This window comes from Hypanus sabinus, unplaced genomic scaffold, assembly GCF_030144855.1.
Source record: "Hypanus sabinus isolate sHypSab1 unplaced genomic scaffold, sHypSab1.hap1 scaffold_107, whole genome shotgun sequence".
In the NCBI taxonomy this organism is placed as follows: domain Eukaryota; kingdom Metazoa; phylum Chordata; class Chondrichthyes; order Myliobatiformes; family Dasyatidae; genus Hypanus; species Hypanus sabinus.
The window spans coordinates 799,227-812,352 of NW_026779125.1; the positions used below are offsets into that span (position 1 = coordinate 799,227).

General features: G+C 48.8%; 1 protein-coding gene across 4 annotated transcripts in view; it reads right to left on the bottom strand.

Annotated features, from left to right (window-relative positions):
- Positions 1–3,051: 3,051 nt before the first annotated feature.
- The window catches only part of LOC132386223 (NACHT, LRR and PYD domains-containing protein 3-like), a 45,453-nt gene continuing 35,378 nt past the window's right edge, over positions 3,052–13,126 (bottom strand). For all 4 annotated transcript variants that reach the window (XM_059958503.1, XM_059958505.1, XM_059958504.1 and 1 more), the window contains 5 exons: positions 10,657–12,394; positions 4,663–4,749; positions 4,337–4,507; positions 4,014–4,181; positions 3,052–3,849 (listed from right to left, as the gene is read on the bottom strand). In XM_059958503.1, the coding sequence (XP_059814486.1) occupies positions 3,762–3,849; positions 4,014–4,181; positions 4,337–4,507; positions 4,663–4,749; positions 10,657–12,394 (2,252 nt within the window). In that variant the 3' untranslated portion in view covers positions 3,052–3,761. The remainder of the gene's footprint in view (positions 3,850–4,013; positions 4,182–4,336; positions 4,508–4,662; positions 4,750–10,656; positions 12,395–13,126) is intronic.

A 13,126-nucleotide genomic window follows, 5' to 3' on the forward strand; every position in this document is an offset into this window, starting at 1 on the left:
ACATGTTTATTCAATGACAAAATCATTAGAATTAAAACATATATACAATACCCAAGACGATAGAAAACACAAATTAAAATACTGTTATTACAATCAATAATACACGCGATCCCGGGATTGCATCCATGTTCCTTCGCCATAGATTCTGAGTGTGACAGTGGCCATTGTAAGTCAGTGTCTCACTCCATCCCTGGCGGCCACATCAACCAAGCATTCGCCCATTTTAAATCAGCGCGACCCTCGTGCTCACTTCTACCAAAGCCGCCACTCCCTCCCCAGCGGCCATTTCAAGTGAAGCGTCGGCCATTTGAGGTCAACGTGTCCTTCACTCCTTCTCTGCCGCTCACTTTAACCAAGGCGTCGCTTCCTCCTTGGTTCCGTTTCAACCTTCCGGAACGGGGTCTCTGCCTTTGTCTCAACAGAATAAACGATGGTGACAGCCGTTTTCAATCGGAGTGTCAGCCCCTGCCTTCCTGGCGCTCATGTTAAACAAGGTATCACAAACCCTAAACTGCCCCGTCAGACAGTTTAAGCGAAGCGGCGGCTATTTTATGTCAGTTCGTCATTCTGTCCCATTAGATCATTTTACATCGACCCATTACCCCTTCTCTCTTCCCAATGCGCCACTCTCTCCATTTCGGCCATTTTACCCGGTGCGTCTCTCCCTCCTGTTGGTCATTTGAAGTCTGTCCATCACTCTCTCCCCGTCGGCCATTGTAACCAAGGACTCAGGGACTACTTCAGGTCGGGCCGCCACTCCCTCTAATTTGTCAACTCCTGGTGTCCATTTTCTCTCAGAGTATCCCTCCCTCCCTGCTGATTATTTTCAATGTGCGAGTCACCCCCTCCCTGGTGACAGCGTTATGTCCGCGCGTCACTCTCTCCCTAGTTATGATTTATAGTCTGGCTTTAATCCAGAATCCTATTTTTAATTATCAAAAGTAACTCCCTCCCTGTTGATAATTTTCACTCAGCGTGTCATCCCCACCCTGTCGGTCATTTTACATCTGCCTGGCACTCCCACCGTCTTGTCAGTGTGTCACTCCTTCTCTGCCGGCCCTGAGAAACAAGGTGACCATGGCCATCTTAATTCCGCCCATCGCTCCATGGGCCCATTGTCACTCAGCCCATCACTTCCCCCCCCCCCCAGACCACTTTCAGTCAACCTTTCACTCCCTCCCCAGTGACCATTCTAAATCCTTCTGCCGTTCCCTCCCTATTCACCATTTTCAATCAGGAAACCCTCGCAGGACAGACACTCTCGACCACCCTCCACTCGATTGCGCGGACTGTGTATCACAAATAATAAATATATCACCAACAACAGAGACCGATCCGACATCCTTATCTCGGATCCTGTGCGACATCACTCCGAGTGTCGTGGAGAGAGGAGGATACAGACACCAGGAAACGTGTGCGGTAATATTCCCAGTGTCGATGCAGAGACCCGACACCGTGCGCGGTAAAACTCTTGGTGTAGAGACTGAGATCGGGAACCGTCTCTGGCAAAATTCCCAGTTTGGGTTTTGGAGACCGGGAACCGTACCCTGTGTAATTTCCTGTGTGCTCTGTGAACACGGGGTACCGGGCGCAATGAATCTCCCGGTGTGGGGAAACGGAAACCATAAAACTCTCTCACACGCACCCCACCCCCAGCCCCACCCCCGCCATTTTCAGGAAGGCGTGCCGAAGTTCCTTCAGTCTGATCATATTCACCGTCTCTGCCAGAATTTAGAACATCGTCATTTGTACAAAGTCGTCAATATCCTCATGACCCTCGACTTTCCTTGTAACTAATGAACCATCGGCGTTTTCGTGAAATTCCCTAAACGCAGCCCTGAGTTCTGTCAAACACGGAATTTGGGCGTCGCGGCCAATTACCAGGTTCACAGACCCGTTGGAAATGAACTGGAAGGTGGGAGTGAAAGGGAAGAGCTGGGTCCCATTTGGAGTGAACGGGAAGGGGTGGCATCCAGTTGGAACCTTCAGACGGTAAGAGTGAATGGGAAACAGTGCAGACGGTGGGGGTAAATGAGAAGGGGTCATCCGGTTGGCAGGCAAACGGTGGGAGTTAATGGGAAAGGGCGGAGCCCACTGGGAGGGAAACGGTGGGAGTGAATGGAAAGGGGCGTTTGGACGATGCAAGCGACTGGGTAGGGGTACGTCCCGTTAGGAATGCGGATGGGTGGAGTGAATGGGAAAGATTGGCATTTGATTGGGATCGCGGTCCATGTGAGTGGACAGGAAGGGACAGGGTCCTGTGAGGAGTGCGGACCGTGGGAGAGGACGGGAAGGGGTGGAGTCACGTTTTGCAAAATTATCCTCAACTTCAATTTCATCCTGGGCGACTTCATGACCCGAGAGGTCAAATGTGATTGTTAACCGCTATGGTTATGATTCCCATTTGTACTCCCCTGCCCGTTTGTGCACCCTCCCACCCTCTCCTAGTCTGTGAACACTGCATTACTCCTCGTCTCTGTGCCCACTTCTACATATATTCATCGTGTGTGTGAGTGTGTGTGGTTCCCTGTGCTGCAGTTCCAAGGTGAACACAGTGAGAGTCTCCTTTGTAATCTGATTCAACTCGAGAACTCAGTTGATATATCTCACACTTTTTTTCGTGTCTGACTCCAGGAGTTTGTGATGGGACAGTGCGGAGGGATCTTCACTTTGTGTCTGACCTCGTGAGTGTGTAATAGGATGATGCAGAGGGAACTACACTCTGTGCCTGACCCCAGGAGTGTGTCATTGGATGGTGAGGAGGGAGAAAACCTCTGTGTCTGACGCCAATATTCCATCCCACATCCCTCTCATACTCAGGACCTCAGTGGACTCAAGTTGATTTTATCTGTCTGCGGGGGGCAGGCGGGGGTCAGTTAACCAGGAAGGGGGCTGGGTAGAGATGAGTTCCAGGGCAACCAGACTCTGCTAGTCTGAACTCCCTCAGCCTGGTGCTGAGACGCTACTGTGTCAGCATGAGCTCCGACCCACTGTTGCGGTGCACAGGGTGCGGGGGGCAGCAGAAACCTCAAATAAAACTCGAGTCCGGCACCAGGACAGGAAGTTACAGCGGTTTATTGGTTTGATCATGACAAATGTAAATTAAACGATGTGTGAGCTGCTGACGTGCGGGTATAAATAAGCTGCTCCTGACTCACTCACAGTCACACAATTAACCGACCAGTGGCAACGAGTGACAGTTTGAATAATCAGTCCCGTTTCTCACCGTCACTCTGCATCGGGGAACCGATGTTTATAAAATCACACTTCAGGACAGTGACCGAGATCGCTACAGATCCAGGGTCACTCCTGAGGGATTTGTCAATTTAACATCATTATATCGGCCAGGCTGCAGAATGCACTGTCTTCAGCAAAGGGAGCAAAAGGATTCTCTCCTGGGATAATCCCACCCCGGGACACTGGTGTCCCAGACTGAGCCCCTGCCCCTGGGCCCTTCCTGTCTGTGTAATTCCCCGGGGTCTCACGAGAGGGAGTCACAAACCTGCATATCCAGCGGAAGCTGTGCTGCAGGACAACAGGCGGAAATACGTCACTGCGGGACCGCATCCGATGTAACCGAGCGCAAGACTGGAGCTGGTTCCGTTAAAACCGTTGGGAATTACCCCGGCGCGCAGTCATTAAAGGTAATGGCAGGAGTTAAAGGGGAGGGCGGGTGTTAAATTGGAGGGGGGAGTTAGAGGGCAGGGAATCGGCCAAAGTGTACCTAAGCCCCGGGTGGTGATGTTCACACTTCCAGCTGTTCACAGATACACTCTCAGTCTGGGTCTGACTCTCCGCAGAGATCCCGCTTCCTTCCTCCCGGTCTCACTGAACCGATTCCACCACAGCCTGAAACAGATGGGAGAATAAAGATGAAATAAACAGATTACACAACAGTGACAGTAACAGGGGACCGGGGTTAATGTTTCAACAACACTCACAGACAAATATCACCTGAAAACCCGAGGATCTGCTAATATTTTATCACATTGAACATTGACTCAAACACTCACACAATCTGCTCCAGATTCGGGAGGGTCAGTATGAGGCGGCGGAGAGCGGGGACAGATCGGTCTGTCAGCAAGTTGAATCCCAAGTCCAGCTCCTTCAGTGATGGGTTTGTACTGAGAGCGGAGGCGAGATCTTCAGCACCAGAATCTGTGAGATCGACAAACTCCAGCCTGGAGATGAGAGAGAGTGTGGGTGAAGGATACAGAGAGACAGGAGACGGTACAAATCCCCGGTGTTTATCAGTAACACATTTACTGATCACATTAATGTTCAGTGTCAGACACCCAGTGACTGAAAACACAATCTCCCACAGCCTGGTACTTACCACAGTTTCTGTATTTTACACTCCGGGTTCGTCAGAGCCACAGACACCAGTTTCACTCCTGAATCTCCCAGTTGATTACCACCCAGGTTCAGCTCCGTCAGTGATGTGTTTGTACTGAGAGCGGAGGCGAAATCCTCGGCACCAGAGTCCATGAGACCAACATCCCTCAGCCTGGAGATGGGAGAGAGTGAGGGTGAAGGACACAAAGAGACAAGAGATGGGACAAATCCCCAGAGTTTATCAGTAACACAATTACTGATCACATTAATGTTCAGTGTCAGACACCCAGTGACTGTAAACACAATCTTCCACAGTCTGGTACTTACCACAGTTTCTGTATTTTACACTCCGGGTTCCTCAGAGCCGCAGACACCAGTTTCACTCCTGAATCTCCCAGTTTATTACCACCTAGTCTAAACACAAACAGACAGATTGATGAACAAAGTGATTCAAACCGTGGGTCTGAGGGAATTTCTCTCACTCTGATATTTCAGGAAACATTAAACCCTTCAGTAAATCACTGATTGAAGTTCCCATCACTGTCAATATCCCTCACTGTCCAGCTCCAGGTGATTCACCGGATGTCAGTAATATTGTCTGTCGGTGTGACACTGTAAATTCCAGATATTCTGTCCCATTCCCCGATGGAGAGAAAAGTGTTCCTGACAGAAATGCAGAAATGTCAATGGGACACAATGAAATAGAGCCAACCGAGCTAAAGGGATGGGGAAGAGAGATACCACAGGACGTCAGATGGACGAGTGAACCAAAAGCATGAAGGGGGATGTGGAAGAGAGATCCAACAGCAGGAATGTATTGGGAAGAGTGATCCCATAGGATGAAAGGGGATGGGAAAAGAGATGCCACAGGAGCAAAGGGGGTGCAGAAGAGAGATCCCACAGGAAGAGGAGGGATGGGGAAGAGAGATCATACGAGAGGATGGGGGATGCGTAGGAGAGATACCTCAGGAGGAATGGGGATGCGAAAGAGAGATCCCACAGGAGGAAAGGGGATGGGGAAGAGAGATCCCAGAGGAGGAAGGGGTTGGGGAAGAGATATCCCAGAGGAGGAAGGGGTTGCGGAAGAGATATCTGACAGGAGGAATGGGGATAAGTAGGAGAGATACCTCAGGAGGAATGGGGATGGAAAAGAGGACCCAGGAGGAAGTCAGATGGATGAGAGATCCAAAAGGAGGAAGGTATGGGGCAGAGATCCTGCAGGAGGAAAATGAATGGGGAAGGGAGATCCCACAGGAGGATGGGGGAAAGGGGAGATCCCACAGGAGGAAGGGGGATGGGGTAGAGAGACCCCCAAGGAGAAAGTCCGATGGATGAACGATCCCAGCGGAGGAAGGCGGATGGGAAAGAGAGATCACACAGGAGGAAGGGTGACGGGGAAGAGCAATCCCACAGGAGGAAGGTGAATGGGGAAGGAAGATCCCACAGGAGGATGAGGATGAGTGATCCAACAGCACGATGTTGATGGGGAGGAGAGAGCGCACAGGAGGAAGGGGATGTGGAGAGCGATCCCACAGGGGGAAGGGGATGTGGAGAGCGATCCCACAGGAGGAAGGGGATGTGGAGAGCGATCCCACAGGGGGAAGGGGATGTGGAGAGCGATCCCACAGGGGGAAGGTGGTTCGGGAAGAGAACTCCCACAGAAGGAAGATAGTTGATGAAGAGAGATCCCACAGGAGGAAGGGGGATGGGGAAAAGAGATCCCAAGCAGGAGGTTGATGGGGAAGAGAGATTCCACAGATGGAAGATGTATGTGGAAGAGAGATCCCACAGGATGAAGGTGGATGCTCAGGAGAGATCCAACAGTTGGAAGGAAGGGGTGTGGGAACAGAGAGGCCAGTGGACGAAAGGGGGATGGGAAAGCGAGATCTCACAGTTGGATTGCTACCTGTGCCACGTGCTAGTGAGGTTAGAAATAGGAAGATAATGCAGCTAAATACATGGCTGAGGGGATGGTGCACGAGGAGGGGTTCATGTTTCTGGACAATTGGGCTTTCTTCCAGGGGAGCTGGGACCAGTTCGAATTGGACAGTTTGCACCTGAACTAGAGGGGACTAACATCCTTGCCGGTAGGTTAGCAAGTTCTGCTCCCGGGGTTTTAAACAAGGTTGCAGGGGGAGGGGAACCAGAGTGTTAGAGCAGATAGTGAGGTGGAGGAGGATAAGGGTCATGCGAGGACTGCTTGTATAGACAGATATCAAAGGTTTGTACGTGACAGAATTGTTCTCAGGTGCATTTATTTCAATGCAAGGAGTACTGTAAGTAAGGCAGATGAGCTTACGTCGTGGATTGGCACATGGGATTACTGCATTATTGCTATTAGTGAGACTTGGTTGCAGGAGGGGAAGGACTGGCAGCTTCATATTCCGAGGTTACGTTGTTTCAGACGTGATAGAGGGGGAGGGATGAAAGGGGGAGGAGTGGCATTACTAGTCAGGGGAATATCACAGCTGTGCATAGAGGGGACAGCCCGGAGGGCTCGTCTACAGAGGCCATATGGGTGGAGTTGAGGAACGGGAAAGGTGTGACCACACTAATAGGGTTGTATTATAGACAACCCAATAGGCAGAGAGAATCGGAGAAGCAAATCTGTAGAGAGGTAGCAGACCAATGTAAGAAACAGAAAGTTGTAATCGTGGGGGATTTTAACTTTCCACATATTGACTGGGACTCCCACTCTGCGAAAGGGTTAGATGGCATGGAGTTTGTCAATTATTCTGAAAAGTTTTTAAAATCAAAATATTGAGGTACCAAAGATAGAGGGTGCAGTACCTGATCTCCTATTAGGGAACCAGACAGGTCAGTTGACAGAAATATGTGTAAGCAAATATTTTGGGTCCAGTGACCAGAATGTCATTAGTTTCAAGATAATTATGGATAAGGACAGGACTGGTCCACCAGTTAAGGATCTGAATTCGAGAAGGGCCAATTTTGTGGAAATGAGAGAGGATCTGGGAAGAGTGGATTGGGATAAGTTGTTTTCTGGCAAGGATGTGTTCAGTAAGTGGAACGCCTTCAAGGGTGAAATTTTGAGAGTGCAGAGTTTGCATGTTCCTGCCAGGATTAAAGGCAAAGTTAACAGGCAGAGGGAACCTTGGTTTTCAAGGGATATTGGTGATCTGGTTAAGTAGGTGATTAGCAGGTATAGGAAACAAGAAACAAATGAGGTACTTGAACTGTATAGAAAATGTAAGGGAATACTAAAGAAGAAAAATCAGTAAGGAAAAAAGAAGACATGAGGTTGCGTTGGCAGATCATGTGAAGGTAAACCCGAAGGGTTTCTACAAGTATATTAAGTGTGAAAGGATAGTAAAGGACAAAATTGCTCCCCTAGAAGATCAGAGTGGTCGTCTACGTGTGGTGCCTCATGAGATGGGGGAGATCTTAAACAGTTCTTTGCATCAATGTTTACTCAGGAACCTGGCATAGTGGATATGGAATTAAGGGAAACAACCAGTAGTGTCATGGAACATATAGAGATTAAAGAGGAGAAGCTGCTTGCTGCATTACGGTGAATAAAGGTAGATAAATCCCCGGGCCTGACATGATATTTTCTCGGACCTTGAGAGAGACTAGTGTAGAAATTGCAGGGCCCCTGGCAGAAATATTCAAAATGTCCTTAGCCACGGGTGCGGTGCCAGAGGATTGGAGGGTAGCTCATGTTGTTCCGTTGTTTGAAAAAGGCTCCAAAAGTTCACCAGGTAATTACAGGCCAGTGAGCCTGACATCAGTCGTAGGTAAATTATCAGAAGGTGTTCTGAGAGATCGGACATACAAGGATTTGGACAGCCAAGGGCTGATTAAAGATAGTCAGCATGGCTTTGTTCATGGTAGATCATGTTTAATGAATCCTGTAGAGTTTTTCGAGGAGGTTACCAAGAATGCATATGAAGGAAAGGCTGTGGATGTTGTCTACATTGACTTTTGTAAGGGCTTTGACAAGGTCCCACATAAGAGGTTAGTTCTAAAAGTCCGGATACTTGCTATCCATGGAGAGGTTGTAAACTGGATTCGAAATTGGCTGTGTGGGAGAAGACAGAGAGTGGTAGTGGATGATTGCTTCTCAGACTGGAGGCCTGTGACTAGTGGTGTGTCTCAGGGATCTGTGCTGGGACTATTGTTGTTTGTTGTCTGTATCAATGATCTAGATGATAATGTGATAAATTGGATCAGCAGGTTTGTGGATGACACTAAGATTGGAAGCGTTGTGGACAGCGAGGAAGGCTTTCAAAGCTTGCAGACGGATCTGGACCAATTGGAAGAATGGGCCAGAAAATGGCAGATGGAATTTAATTCAGACAAGTGTGAGGTGTTCCATTTTGGAAGGACAAATCAAGCTACAACATTCACGATAAATGGTAGGGCACTGAAGAGTGCAGATGAACAAAAGGATCTGGGGGGTTCCGATACATAAGTCCCTGAAAGTGGCGTCGCAGGTGGACAGGGTTGTAAAGAAGGCTTTTGGCATTCTGGCGTTCATAAATCAAAATTGAGTTTAGGAGTTGGAATATTATGGTGAGGTTGTATAAGTCATTGGTGAGGCCAAATTTGAAGTATTGTGTGCAGTTCTGATAACCTGACTATAGGAAGGATATCAGGAAGATTGAAAAAGTACAGAGTAGATTTACTAGGATGTTGCCGGGTCTTCAGGAGTTGAGTTACAAGGAAAGATTGAACAGGTTAGGACTTTATTCCTTGGAGCATAGAAGAATGAGGGGAGATTTGATAGTTTACAAAATTATGAGGGTATAGACAGGGTAAATGTGAATAGGCTCTTTCCACATAGATTAGCAGAGATAAATTACAGGAGGACGGCTTCAGGGTGAAAGGGGAAATGTTTAGGGGTAAATTCTTCACAGAGGGTGGTGAGAGTGTGGAATGAGCTGCCATCTGATTTGGAAAATGTGGACTCACTCTTAAGCTTTAAGAATAAATTGGATAGATACATGGATGGGAGAGGTCTGGAGGGTTATGGACTGGGTGCAGGTCAATGGGACTCGCGGAATACGGTTTTGGTACAGACTAGAAGGTCCAAAAGGCTTGTTTTCTCTGCTGCAGTGTTCTGTGATTTTATGATTCTATGGTGAGGAGAGTTCCCACAGGCGAAAGGGGATGGGGAAGAGAGATCCCACAGGAGGAAGGGGATGGGGAAGAGAGATCCCACAGGAGGAAGGGGGATATAGAGAGAGATTAAACAGGATGAAGGGGGAAGGGGTTAAGAGATCGGCCAGGAGGAAGAGGGATGTGCAAGAGAGTTCCCACAGGAGGATGTGGGATTGGGAAGAGAAATCTCACAAGAGGAAGGGGGGCGGGGAAGAGAAATTCAACAGGACAATGGGGCATGCCAAAGAGAGATCCGACAGGAAGAAGTCGATGGGGGAGAGAGATCCCACAGGAGGAAAGGGTATGGGGAAGAGAGTTCCAACAGCAGGAAGGGATAGGGAAGAGAAATCCATAGAAGGAAGGGGGATGGGGAAGAGCGATCTCACAGGAGCAAGGGGGATGGGGAAGAGAGATCCCACAGGAGGAAGAGGGATGGGGAGGAGAGATCCCACAAAAGGAAGGGGGATAAGGAAGAGCGATCTCACAGGAAGGGTGGTGGGGTGTGTGGACAAGACATCCCACAGGAGGATGAGGAAAGAGTAATAGAGAGTCCACGGGAGGAATGGGGATGGGGGCGAGATTCCAAAGAATGGAAGGGAGATTGGGATGAGAAGGAGGATTCCAAGGGTAAACGATAATCCTACAAGACGAGAGGACGCAGACATTTTTTGTACGTGTGCGTTGGGTCTGAACAGAGGCCCAGAGGAGATGCGCCCTCGCTCTTTGTGTATCTGGAAGTGAGCAAAGTCACACACGGGGAAGGGCAGTGGGAGGACAATCTCACAATGGTATTTCTTTCCTTCTCACTGGGACAGTCTGCTAACCGTCTCTTGTCCCTCACCGGGAAGGGGGTGTGACTCTCTGACCCACCTGCTGCAGTCAGTGTCGGTCTGGGTGTCAGTAACAGTGAGAAGGAACATTGTCAATGGACATGTCACAGGCAGCGAGAAACACGGCCATTCCTGTGATTTACTACCATTCAACCAATGGCCGTTGTTCACTGATCTGATGAAGTCTCCAACATCCCTTCACAAGGAACCACAGAACCCTCCCGTCCTTGGGGAATTACAGACCAATCCCCTGGGCATTTGTCACAACTCTTCACAATCTGATTTACTACAAATTTATAAAAATTCCTTTACATTGAAACAACACAATGGAACAGTTTCACAGATCAGAGTGAGAGATAAATCAAGTTACCTCAACTCCTGGCACTTGTGCAACCCAGGTCCCAGCCGCTGTATTCCCTCATACTTAATGTGGCAGATCTCCAGGTCGAGCTGTTTTATTGTATCACAGAGTCCGAAGACATGAGACAGGACCGCGCAGTCAATCGGGGTCAGTGTCATTTCACTGAATGGAAGTGTTTCCACAGATCCCAGTGCGGCCTGAGCCAGTCCACGATTCTGAGACTCAAACAGGTAGTGTAATGTGTTCAAGAGGCTCCTTTTACCAGCTTCACTCCATGTGTTTCCACTCTGGCGTTTAATCTCCTCGTTCACCCAGTCAATCACCCGGCAGGTCGTTTGATGAGGAAATGGACCCAGAAACTCCTCCAGGCCCCGAGCTGTCATTGGGGAGGAGAGACCAGCAACAAAACGGAGAAAAACCTCAAATCGCCCATCTGTCGTGCTGTGGACTTCAGTGAGGAATTTAAGGATATCCCCGGGATGTGGTTTCAGGAATTGTGCGACTGCAGCTACAAACTCTTGGATGGTGAGGTGTGGGAATGTGTACACCACACACCGGGCAGAATCCTCTCTCTCCAAAAGCTCCATCAGGAATCCAGACAGGAATTGGGAAGGCTGCAGATTGTACTTGATCAAATCTCCATCTGTAAACACAATCTTCCTCTCGGACACTCCTCTGAAGGCCATCTGACCAACCCTGAGTAACACATCACGGGGGTTCTCAATCTCACGGCCGTGGTTTTTCAGGATGTTGTAAATATAGTAGGAGTACAGTTGGGTGATGGTCTTGGGAACTCGCTGTGGGTCCCTGACTCTTTGTGTGAAGAAGGGGCCCAGTGCCAGAGCGAGGATCCAGCAGTAGGAGGGGTTGTAGGTCATGGTGTACAGGATCTCGTTCTCCTTCACATAATTGAAAACAGCTTCCGCCACCGTCTGATCTTCAAAATGTCTGATGAAATATTCCTTCCGTTCCTCACCAACAAATCCCAGGATTTCAGCCCGGACACTGATATTCGCCTTTTCCAATAAATGTAACGCAGTGGGGCGAGTGGTCACCAGCACTGAACACCCTGGGAGCAGCTTGCCCTGGATTAAACTGTACACAATGTCAGACACCTTGCACTTGAATTCAGGATCTGTGCATGTGGACTGAAGGTCTGTATCTCTAGGACTGTCAGCAAAATCAATTGTGTCATTGAATTCATCCAAACCATCAAATATAAACAGCAATCCCTTTGGATTCTTCCAGACCTCTCTCAAGATATTCCCAAAGTAAGGATACCGATCGAGTATCAGTTCCTTCAGATTTATTCTGCAGTTAATGGTGTTTAAATCCCGGAATTTGAAACTGAAGACAAACTGGAATTGTTGGTATATTTTCCCTGTGGCCCAGTCGTAAACAATATTTTGTACCATTGTTGTTTTCCCGATCCCTGGGACTCCGGCCACTGCTGCTGAACTCCCAGATTTGGATTTACTTCGCGAAAAGCTGCTCTGAAACAGCTGATCCATCTGGAGTTTTTCCAGGAGTCCACTGAGATGTTTTTGTCTCCACTCCTCGTGGTCTCTGCCTCTTGCCAGCAGCTCCTCTTCCACCAGTCTCCGATCTCGAACAGTAGAAATGACCGTGAGCTCAGCGTATCGATCAACCAGCTGGAAAACCTTCACCTTCTCCCTCATCAGGATCGTGTTCACTCTCAGTGTTTCAGTTTGTGCCCGCAGAGTCTCCTTGTGTTTCTGTTGAACATCTTCCATGGGGACAGACAGTGGACAAACTGTTAGATGTCTCAACTCAGAACTCAGTATGTAAGCACACAAGAGTTAGCTCAGAGCTGTTGCATTGATTGGATTCATCAATGGATGTTCGTTCAGTGAAGTAAATTCAATTAACAGACCGCTGACTGGACAGAGAGGCCTGTTCCAGATAAACACCAGGTCATCACATTTCCACATTAACTGTGTTGTGAAGGTGAGTATTTCCCTGGTAGTTTACTGACCCCCAACTGTCCCATAATGGACAATCTCCCACTACTGTCACAGCTGTCATTTTTTGTGGAAGAATCTTTTAATCCACAATGTTGATGTGGCATATGGAGATGGAGAAGAGGGTAGTGGGCATTCTGTCAAAGGAACAGATTGGGGAATCATAGCTCCCCTTCCCACCCACCATCACTGATACAAAATACAAAGAAGTAACTTTGCGCATCAGCACGTGCACTGTGGGTGGCTGGTTGGGGTGTGTGGCATCTCAAAGTGGCTTTGAATCCTGTCAGGGGTGTGTGGGGCCTCACAATGTGTCAGGGCCGTAACAAGAGTCTGTGGGGTCTCACAGTGTGACTGCACCGTCAGAGGTGTGAGGTGACTCACAGTGTGTCGGGACAATATCAGGGGTATGTGGGGGCTCACAGTGTGTGTGGATCCTGTCATGGGTATGTGGGGTCTCACAGTTTTTCAGGATCCAGTCAGGGGTCTTACAGTGT